Here is a 9,995-nt window from a genome sequence, read left to right as displayed (position 1 = left end):
ACACAGACGGTCATCCACAGCATCAGGAAAGTGCGAGCTGGAGATGAGCAAAACCTAATGCCATGAGCGCACGCCTGCGAGGAGTGCCCATCACAGCAGACGTAGTTACTAGGAAGGCTAGAGGAGACTTTAAAAAATGACAATAAAACGTGAAGACCAAAAGGCTGAGCCCAGAGTGTCTTCACTCCAGCCAAGTGTCCCTCAGCTCATGTAGACATGTGGCTCCAGCCGCGTTGCAGCAGGACAGCGCTCACTTGACAAGTGACCTCTTGAATGAAGTTGCACTGCACTGCTGGTGGGACCCATCTAGACGTTGGAAGGTTACCCCTGAGGTGTCTAAATGAGCTAACAGTAACCCTTGGACTGAAGTGGAGATGGAGCCTAACTACGGATTTGGGAGGATATATGGGATGTCATGAGACAAAAGCACGAGCTTCATGACTTGGAGCGTCTCCTTGGAGTATCCCTTGTCCTTCTTCACAAGCAGCCGGCACAGGCTGCGTTGACGCAGATTTCGCACAGGTCTATCTCTTGGACAGCCTGGTCTGTGGGGGATAAAAGAAAGAGAGATGCAGTGAAACTGCAAGATGAATATCTATGGGTAGAAGCAAACTTCCCTATGACGGTATGGAAAGGGCTCCTAACGCCTGTGCTCCTCTACATCCATGCAAGGCGTTGGCAACAAACTGTGAGTTCAAATAACAGATTGAGAGATTTCTGGCTCTGTGAAAATAATTTGGAGGCTCCTTCCTGGTAGAGCCTTATGAGCTTTGATATTCTTTCCAGTTCTCGCTGGTGTAAGGGAAATCAATTCTTGCAAAAATCTTGCTTAAAGCATGAAATCCCACTCAGATTCACTGGGAAAGCAATATAGAAGTGAGAGAACAATGGGACTTAAAGCAATTACCTTTTCTTTGCTACTATTTGAACATTTAAGGTTAGAAAATGCAAAAAAAAAAAAGAAGTGGGGCCTTGGCAATGCAAGCTACATACTCAGCCTCCCAAACACCACGGGTGCGTCTTTTCTTTCACACACACTCCGGAACTCCTCGGGGAGATCTTTTTCCTCACAGGGCACCCAGATGCTCTTCATGCGGGGGTTAATATCTCTGCTCTTGTCCATAAGCTCCTTCAGCTTCTTCACGGACTCCAGGGAAAATTTCAAGTCTCCATCCTATGTAGATAGGAGAAGACAGGAAAAAAAAAAGATTAACTTTGTCCACTCTTTCTTCCAACAAGCCAGTAGAGACCTTCACATGGCAGGCCCAAAAACAACCACAAGGAGCTATTCCTTCACCTCCCTTGCTGCTAAGACTTGCAATCCCTCATCCCAAGGTACTGCAACAAGTTTCCAAGAGCTTAAGACATGTCCACACAATTAAGCCCAGTTGATTAGCAGCTACTAAACACGATGCTTCCAAAAAATCCCACTTGCTCATGCAAAGAAATAAATTGAAGCAAGGCTCCTTAGAGCGTGAGACTGTATTTTACCTGAAAACATTTCTTCATCATCTCACTAACCTGACACTAAATTGCAAGAGTCTTATTCTTGTGTCATAGTATTCAAAATAACACTAATAACAACAAACTGTGGACATGCATTTGCTTATCAAGGGCCAAATCCTCTTCTATTTCCAATTAGACCATAATTTTTACTCAGATTAATTTATCAGTCATGATTGCCTAGGAGAAATTAACAGTTCTTGTAGAAATGCAATTCTAGATTCTTTTATTGGTCACAGACCAGAGAAGCGTAAGGCAGAGAGAGAAATAAATCAAAAAAGGAATAAACAAAACCAGAAAAGGATGACATGAATTTAAGTTCTTCATTCATTTTTCCTAATATAATTCCTGCCAGTGGCCTGGTAGGAATAAGCCCCATAACACGTGTACTCCTGGTGACAAGGAAACCTGTCATCTAAAGTGAGAATGATGTTTTAGAGAGAACTCCAAAAGAGAGAAGCTGAACTTGCTGCCAGATTTTATCACAGCAAAAGCACAAACGGGAACAAACCCTGTTTGTTATTCCTGCATTTATGGACCACGATTAGCAAAGCATCTTCCACTGCGTGCACTAGGATTTGTGCCGCAACGTGTCCAGATGCTGCCTTTCAAAGCACATTGCAAAGTCACTCGAACTTCACGTGTGCCTGGTAGAGCATTGACTTAAATGGATGATAAACAACAACAACTTAGCTTTTTCCTCCTTCTCCTACAGCTCATCTACTCATTAATACTCCTTACAAATAGAAGGAATTCTATTCTGTCCAATAGGTTGGAGCTCCAACCAAAGCAATGAGGAGAACACCACATATGGAGCCAGAGTAAGATGCAGCTCCACCCTCCTGGTTAGTTTAAGATTCCCTGTCCAGTCTTAGCATAAACTCAGGACTTGGCTCCACGTGCAAGACCAGAAGAGCAGAAAAACTCACCTGAACATAGACGGCGCAGGAGCTGTGCACCAGCGAGAGCAGCACGAGGACCGTGAAGCCAAGCAAGCCCTTCATAGCAGCTGCAAGTCGTGGCCGCTCCGAATCCCAGCAGCTTTTTCTCCTGCTTGGGTCTGAACTGCCCTTTTCTGGAGTCTCTTGGATTCCTTCTCGCTCTTCGCGCAGCCAGAGCTCTGTGTTCCCAGGACAAGGAGCAGCTTTATAAAGCCTTCGCCCAGCACAGGCTGGTAATCCATTAATCCCAACTCTTTATGGCCATGCCATAACGGCAGCGCGGAGCACCCGTTATCTCCCCCTTGGCAGGGAGGCCAGTTACACCCGGGCACATCCTGGTGTTTATGAGTCTCTCCTGGCTGGAGAGCGCGGCCGTGACACGGAGAGGCGAAGCAGCAGCCGCGGCACCACCAGCACTAAGGAACCCTGCGCTCCAGCCCAGAGCCGCCCGCCGCTGCCTGCGTTTCCCGCTGCTTGATTTGCACCCCTGGGTGCAGGGGGACGGCCCGAGCCCTGCGGGACTGCGGCACTGGAGCCGCTGCAGCTTGGACTCCAGCGGGACGCTTGGGGCAAAGCTGCCGTCCCCTGCACACACGTGCATGCACGGGCACGTGCGAGTGCCAATGCGCCACGGGGCGGGCACAAGGATGTGTGTCCCGTGAGCATGCACAGCAGCACACCCCTAAAAGCAGCCAAAATTAAAAACCCACCCTCACAAAATCAATATTATCATTTTTATCATATTAACCATTTTATTTTTACTTTATTGTATTTTTTAAATTATTGATTAGGCACAGGGGAGGTGAGAGGCTCCCCAGCTGTGACAATTAATGACAGTGCTAGCCCTTCTTCCCCTGAGGAGGAAGAGGAGGAAGACTCACAGCAGCAAAACCAGCCCCACGCACCATCCTCTCCCCACAGTAAATGCAGGTTTGGAGGAAGTTGGGAAAATGTGAGAAAAAAGAGAAAACAAATAAAATAAAATGCAGCTGCAAGCCCTGAGGGAGGGAAGGAAGTCCTTCAGCTGCCTGCAGCCCTGCTCCACAGTGGGGTTTCGGGGTGCCCTGCACCCCTGTCGTGCCCTACCAGGGTTGTACCATCTGCTGGCTTCAGCCTCCTGCCCCGCTCCAGCCGGGCAGCGTGTGTCCGACACGGGCCATCCGCCACATCCCAACAAAGCCGCACAGCTGCCAGGCCAGCCCGAGCCCCTTAAGCTCCAGCAGTGCTGCAAGACTCTTGTCCTGCAGTTGTTTTTTCACAAATGGCGAGGTTTTGGTGCATTTTCTGTGCTGGGAATGGGGGATTCAACAGAAAAGCATCTCCCTGCCAGCCCCCCTTACCGTTCACGTGCAAGGGCAAAGCACTAAGCACAGCAGACAACACTCCTCGCATCCCACAAGACAGGGCCACCAGAAAGCCCCAAACACTCAATTCGGGGTGAGCAGAACGAGATTTTATTTTGAAAATGGAGTCAATCTCGAATCAAAATCATTCCGATCAAAGGAAGGGACAAAAAGACGAACAGAACTGCAAACCAGTCCCGGAAAAGCTACAGCAGCATCTCTGCATTTCCAAATCCTCTGGCAATGGATTCCCCTGGAACATCTGGTTCGTTTACAAGCCTACTAGTTGCCCCCAATATTAAAAAATAAAATAAAAAAAAAAATCGCATGTTTTCTGGCACCTACCAGTCCTCAAACAGTTACAGCAAGGAATGCAAGTGCTGCTGGCTCTGAGTGGTGCCAGTGTTAGGAAAAGAAGAAGAAAAGGATCTTCCTCCCATAGGGAGCTCAGTCGGATTTCTCCTTCTCCTTCATGTGCAAGAAGACGATGCTGAACATGAAGAGGCCCACCATCATGGAGAAGGCCCCGGCATAGTACGGATACGCCGAGGGGATAAAACGTTCATACTGCGTGTGCTGGAGAGGTCGTACAGACACCTGGAGGAGGAGAGAACGGCTGCTGAGTTTTGCGGTACCCAGTGACACGTCAAGAAAGCCAGAAGTGCTCCAATTCCTTGCACGTTCAAGGATGCTGCACCCCAACTATAACTTTAAGAGATATCCCTTTTAACAGTTTAATGGTTGTGCCTTCTTATATGATAATACTCCCCCTGTGCTTACCTGGGTAGAGGAGTAGAGATGAGTATAACCCAGGCGGTTATAATCTACTTTAAACTGAAATACCCCATAGACATCTGGCAGCTTGAACTGCACGCTGTATTTTCCCCCTAAGAAAGAGAAAGCAGTAGAATGTTTAACTGACACCAAAAACAGCAGGGGAGACCCGAAAACTGACTGTGGAAGTCTCCTCTTTGCAGCCAGGCTTCCTCCTTACAAAGACTGCCATGCCAAGAGGCAACAACATGCAAAATCAAGGCGGGGTGACAGAAACCAACCATTTCTCTTCAAGAAAGTCCGGACAAATGGGTCAATGCGGACAAACTCCAGCTGAATATCGTCTCCGTCGAAGGGGACCCACTTCCCGTCAGAGAGTTTTTCAATGACAATGCTGTACTCCTGGAACAAAAATCAGTGCATTGAACGTTACTTAATTCAATTCATTCAATACAAACAATATCAGATGCTGATGCTATAGAAGTGAGAAATTTCAAGGCAATGAGGGAATTCTCCCAAATTTCTTTTTTTCCAGAGCAAATTAGGTATATTGCCATCTTAAAGACACAACTGGGCTATCATGATCAAATCTAGACAGCTGAAACCTGAAAATAGCCTCTCTGGTTCAATCGGTTTTATAGTTACAATCTTTTAAAGGTTATGTTTTTTTCCAGCTTGCCAAATGACACGTTTTAATTTTCCTTCTGACAGCAGCTGGACATCTCTGCATTGAAAGACAGACAAGTAATAACGAAGCAAAAGCTTCAGAATGCACTACCCATCAGGTTCAAGTTTTCCTGCACAAGGTTTATAGGAGAAAAATATTTTTAAAAAACCCTACTGAACATCAGTAACATCTAGCACAGAGCTCGCAGGCTTCCCTAGACCAGCCACTTAATGCATGACTGCAGCCTCTCTGAGCACTAGCTCCTGGAGACACGTCTGAGGGACTCTCTAATTTTCACTGCAAAGACAAGCGTGTTTTCGTCTTTCCTGCTGTCCAGAGAACATTATCCGAGCCGTGTCACCCGCAGCCTTACCACGAGGTCAGTGACAGTGTAGGCGCTCGGCGGGGCACGTTCTCCCACGCGGTGGTGAGACACGGCTCCGACACGCAGCACTCCCTCCTCCTTGAACACCCAGCGAGACAAGGCAACGGCCAGCTCGTAATTACCAGTCTGGGAATATCTGCACGTGAAGAAAGGCTGAGAAAGTAAACAGCCGCTCTGAAGAACTACAGCAATGCCAAAAATCATTAGACAAACTGGAAAGCAGCACGGAGCTGCTAGGCTGCTAGCACGCAGCCTAGGTTTGAAAAGAAAATTACTTTCCAAAGCGCTCCCTCCTACATGGGAAAGGAGCTTGCTCCACAGTGACTAAATATAGGGAAAGATATTTTAAAAAGAAACCCAGCACTTCAGTTACGTCTTGCTTATTAATGGGATATGCATGTGCTGAAAGGGGAATGAGAGATGGAATACTGTGCAGATGATTTGCAAAACCTTTGGATGTTCTGGATGTTAAAATATCCTGAAGTTATGGATAGGAAAAGCTACCTCAGGAAAACATACACTTTGTGCTGCATATCTAACTTACTCGCACCACAGTCAAAAGAACACAAGTCTTTCCCTTCTTCAGGAAAGTTTCCTACAGTACAATTTTTGTTGCCCGTTTCCCATGATTTTCTTGATCAAACAGCTCCCCAGACACTGCTTGGCCAGGAATGCCAGAAAGTTATCCTACCTCTTAGATCCAGGAGTAGCTTTCTGTACAGCAGAATTGAAGAAAGCATCACTAAAGAAATCCAAGGAGCCACTAAAAACAACCCGGGCGTTGTTCCTTGCTTGGAGTCCAGCAATCAGAAGGGTGTTCTTCCCAACGGCATGGGGATACTGAAGAGAGATTTAGAGAGATTTTTAAATAGCATTTAGCCAATTCAAAAAATGATTAAATAACCAGTAACAGGATTTGTGACCTTTTCCCTTTAGTCTTTATCCTAAGCTGGCATTTCTTCCAAAGCAGCATTCATGCTGTGCATTCTCCAAACAACAAAGAAACAGAATGGAAGATTCCCAGGGCAGTGTCAGAACGCAGATGACAGCCTGACACTTTCAAAATCAGGAGAGGAACCACCCGAGAATTTCTGCATGTTGCTGAAACTAAGGGAGCTGAGTGTGACCCCAAAGACAAGAAAAAGAAGCTGAACGTACCTGAGTAATAGGCTTATCCGGGAAGAAGGAGTAAGAGGTTGAAGAGCCGGTCAGGATATCGAGCACCAGCGGGTTGTCAGGATCAGCCACCATCCTTACGGGGAGAGACAGGCACAGTGACCAGCACGTTCACTCAAAATGAATCAAGCTAAAACAAATCCCACTTCTTGCAGCAGGTCTCAAAAGTTAAGAGCCATGGCTGACATCCCTTAGTTACAGAAAAACCTGTATTAATGAGATGTTGCCCCAACAACAGCTCAGAAATCCTCCCTTCCAGCCCTGTTCCGTAGCCACTTACCCAACTCCTCGGAAAAGGATGGGATTCAGTGCAGTTTTCCCTACAATAGTAGGAGCTTTGAGGAGATTTTCAGCATCTGCGACTATAAGTGTGTGCTGGAAGGAAACAAGGGGGTTCGGTGTAAATGCAACTGTCTGGCTCCCAAACACACACTTTATACATACACTTTACATAACTTCTATGCTTTAGAATGGTGAATAGCTTCTTTTCATGAGAAAAAAATATTTCTTCTTTAAAGATAATTGAAATTGAACAGCTTTTGGAAAAGAACACTTTTTGTTTCATTGTAGCTATAGTCAGATTAAACATGCTGATACATAAGGAAGCATAAAATACTTTCTGATAAAGAAAATATTGTTGCTCGTTAATTACCATCAGCTGCAGCAGTCTGACCAGTTACTTGCCCATATTCAGCCACTTTCATCTTTAAAGTATGGCAGCTCCAATATACAGCTTAAATAGCTTTATTTAAATAAAAATTAGTAGAAACTGCTAAATTCATATATTAATCTGCAAGAAACAAAACTGGACACACTTCTCGAGCAAGTAAATCCTCTTCTCCCCTTCTGCAGTGGTTCAAAACCACTACTATGCTCAGTGGCACTGCCTGAGACACAGTAACAATCTGAAACGATGCAGGGCAGCAGAAAGATCAAAAGCAGAAAGGTCAGAAATACGTGTTTGAAGGCAGAGATCCCAAATACATCCAGCTTTATGCTATTTTGCCCACAGTCCTGACCACAGCATGGTGGTCACACCGCCTAATGAGAGTGATACTACTTGAGACCTCCTTTGGAGCAAGCCAGGAGAGCAGAGAATGGAAGGAGGAGGAAAACAATGACAAAAGATCCATCTCCAAATCCCACACCTCACTGCAAGTCACTTCTCGTTAACAAGAACAGAAGCTGCTTCACAAAAACCACTCTCCCTTCCAGCATGGGGCACACCTAGAACATTCAACGACTTTTACCTGGCCTGGGTCCGATACATCGTAGTTATGGTGGTCGATGACAGCTGTCTTCTCCTCATCAAACTCTATCCCACACTCACTGCCCAGCTCTCGCAGGGGGTCCCCTGGAAGGGCATAACAGATCCTCCGTCACACAGCGTGCTCAGAAGGACGCGGTATCGATCTAAACTTCAACATAAAATAAGCACAGCTTGGGGGTACGTGCTCAGCACCCTGACAGCGAAACCACAAGTTGGTTTTCGTACTCAAAGTCTGTCATTGATTCCCCACAGATGCACTTCAGCACCTCGAGATTTGCAACAAGAAGCTGAGAGCACAGAGCACCATTCAGTTAAAGTTCCCTTTCTCAAAAAGCAGAGCTTTAAAGGAGGTGAGGACACAAAAGAAGTTATCTTTTCCTCTCCAACGATGGATTCCCTAGAGAGCATCTACACAAAGGTGTAGATGGCACAAACAAAAAGTTAAATGGCTCTGTCCTGCAGACCCGCAAGGTATCGTGCTTTTTTGTCACCACTCTTCTGCAGTAGCTCAAACAGAGGGTAATAACCCTCACTGCAGGGGAGAAGCAAGCAAAAGAACCCACAATGTGAGGAATTTGACAGACCCAGATGTGCGAGCAGCTGCCCTCACCAATGTCCGAGCTGGCGGCCACGAGGACGCTGCCTCCCCCATCGATGAAAGCAGTGATGGTCTCCACGTTGATGTTTCCGCCAAAATCTGAAAACACACACGGTGAATTCACATCTCCGCCCCCGAAACCATCCTACACACACACAGCTGGACCCACGGCCACAACCAGCACTGCTCTGCGAGCGGCTGCAGGAACCGTCACGGCCAAGACCGGCAAATGAGCTCGGGTAACCTCAGACCTACCCACGGCACCGTGTTCAACCTGATGTAACAGCCACCAACTATAACAGTGGCAAAATGGTATTAAGCAGGCACAAGCTTCTTAATATTCATTTTGAACCCCCTTTTCAAAAGCACTCCTTGTTCTGCTCTGGGTATCTTACCTTCTATAGATGGTGAGAAGATGATGAGGTTGTCATACAAAAACTCCCCGTATTTTATAAGCGACAGGCCTGCATCATCAGCCGTCCGGAAGGTGAGATCGAAACCCCTGTCTGTAGCCACGAGACAATAAAATTGAGACAAATTTAGGTATTTCATGGTACAAAAAAGAACGATGACGGCAGCACCCACAGGCAGTTTCCACGGGGCTTGGGGGCACAAGGACCTGGCGGAGGGACCCCCGGAGGGGAAGGCGCGGGGACTGACCGTTTCAAACCCCGCCGGCTGCCAGCACGGGCGTTCCCGCCTCACGCTGAGGCGAGCGGGCCCCGCACGCGGCCGCCTGCCCTGTCCCCGAGGCGGGTGCCCGCCCGCTGCCGCGCCCTACCGGCCAGGCTGCGGAAGAAGAGCGAGTGCGTGTCGCGCAGGCTGCCGTTCTCCAGCAGCACCAGCGTGCGCGGCGCCGCCGCCGCGCCGGCCGCCGCCGCCATCAGCAGCCACCCCAGCGCCAGCGCCGCCATCTTCCCCGCCGGGCACCCTCCTTCCCCGGAGGAGGCCGGAGCCGAGCGCCAATGAGCGGCAGGCGGCGCGCCGGCGCTGGCCAATGGCCGAGGGACAGCTCCGTACTGCGGGCCAATCAGCACCGGCAGGAGGCGGGACGAGAGGCGGTGGGGCGGGAGCGCGTGGCGGCCGCCGCAGGGCGGGAAGGAGCGCGGGGTGATGGCGGCGGCGGGGCCGCTCGCTGCGCCCAGCGTGAAAGTGCCGCTCCGGGAGCTCCCCAGAGCAACAAGAGCCCCCTGTGAGGAGGCACAAGGCCAAAAAACCAGCCCCGTCTCCCCGCCCTCAGAAGCAGCGCGATGGGGCAGTCGTGGCAGAAACCTTTATTGCAGTGCAGGGCGGGAAGCGGCATACAGGGCCCAAAGGCGGCACTAGAAAAGAGAATAT

General features: G+C 48.5%; 2 protein-coding genes across 3 annotated transcripts; both read right to left on the bottom strand.

The window, feature by feature from the left end:
- Nucleotides 1-399: 399 nt before the first annotated feature.
- Nucleotides 400-2,507, bottom strand: GUCA2A (guanylate cyclase activator 2A). Its single transcript, XM_026051138.1, has 3 exons — nucleotides 2,433-2,507; nucleotides 994-1,174; nucleotides 400-545 (listed from the first exon to the last, which is right to left on the bottom strand). Exons 1-3 carry the CDS (start codon nucleotides 2,505-2,507, stop codon nucleotides 478-480), a joined length of 324 nt encoding a protein of 107 aa, XP_025906923.1. The 3' UTR covers nucleotides 400-477.
- A 1,412-nt stretch (nucleotides 2,508-3,919) lies between these two features.
- On the bottom strand, nucleotides 3,920-9,571 carry DDOST (dolichyl-diphosphooligosaccharide--protein glycosyltransferase non-catalytic subunit). 2 transcript variants are annotated; one of them, XM_026051039.1, is made up of 12 exons: nucleotides 9,439-9,513; nucleotides 9,053-9,163; nucleotides 8,670-8,756; nucleotides 8,040-8,143; nucleotides 7,605-7,694; nucleotides 7,070-7,164; nucleotides 6,772-6,865; nucleotides 6,305-6,453; nucleotides 5,602-5,749; nucleotides 4,843-4,963; nucleotides 4,568-4,674; nucleotides 3,920-4,384 (listed from the first exon to the last, which is right to left on the bottom strand). In XM_026051039.1, exons 7-12 carry the CDS (start codon nucleotides 6,862-6,864, stop codon nucleotides 4,235-4,237), a joined length of 768 nt encoding a protein of 255 aa, XP_025906824.1. In that variant the 5' UTR covers nucleotide 6,865; nucleotides 7,070-7,164; nucleotides 7,605-7,694; nucleotides 8,040-8,143; nucleotides 8,670-8,756; nucleotides 9,053-9,163; nucleotides 9,439-9,513; the 3' UTR covers nucleotides 3,920-4,234. The 2 variants fall into 2 exon arrangements, with proteins under 2 accessions (XP_025906824.1, XP_025906823.1); XM_026051038.1 differs by lacking the exon at nucleotides 7,605-7,694 and having other exon boundaries at nucleotides 9,439-9,571.
- Nucleotides 9,572-9,995: the final 424 nt, after the last annotated feature.

This window comes from Nothoprocta perdicaria, unplaced genomic scaffold (assembly GCF_003342845.1).
Source record: "Nothoprocta perdicaria isolate Ctin4 unplaced genomic scaffold, notPer1 scaffold_72, whole genome shotgun sequence".
Taxonomy (NCBI): domain Eukaryota; kingdom Metazoa; phylum Chordata; class Aves; order Tinamiformes; family Tinamidae; genus Nothoprocta; species Nothoprocta perdicaria.
This window is presented reverse-complemented; position numbering and strand designations above follow the sequence as displayed.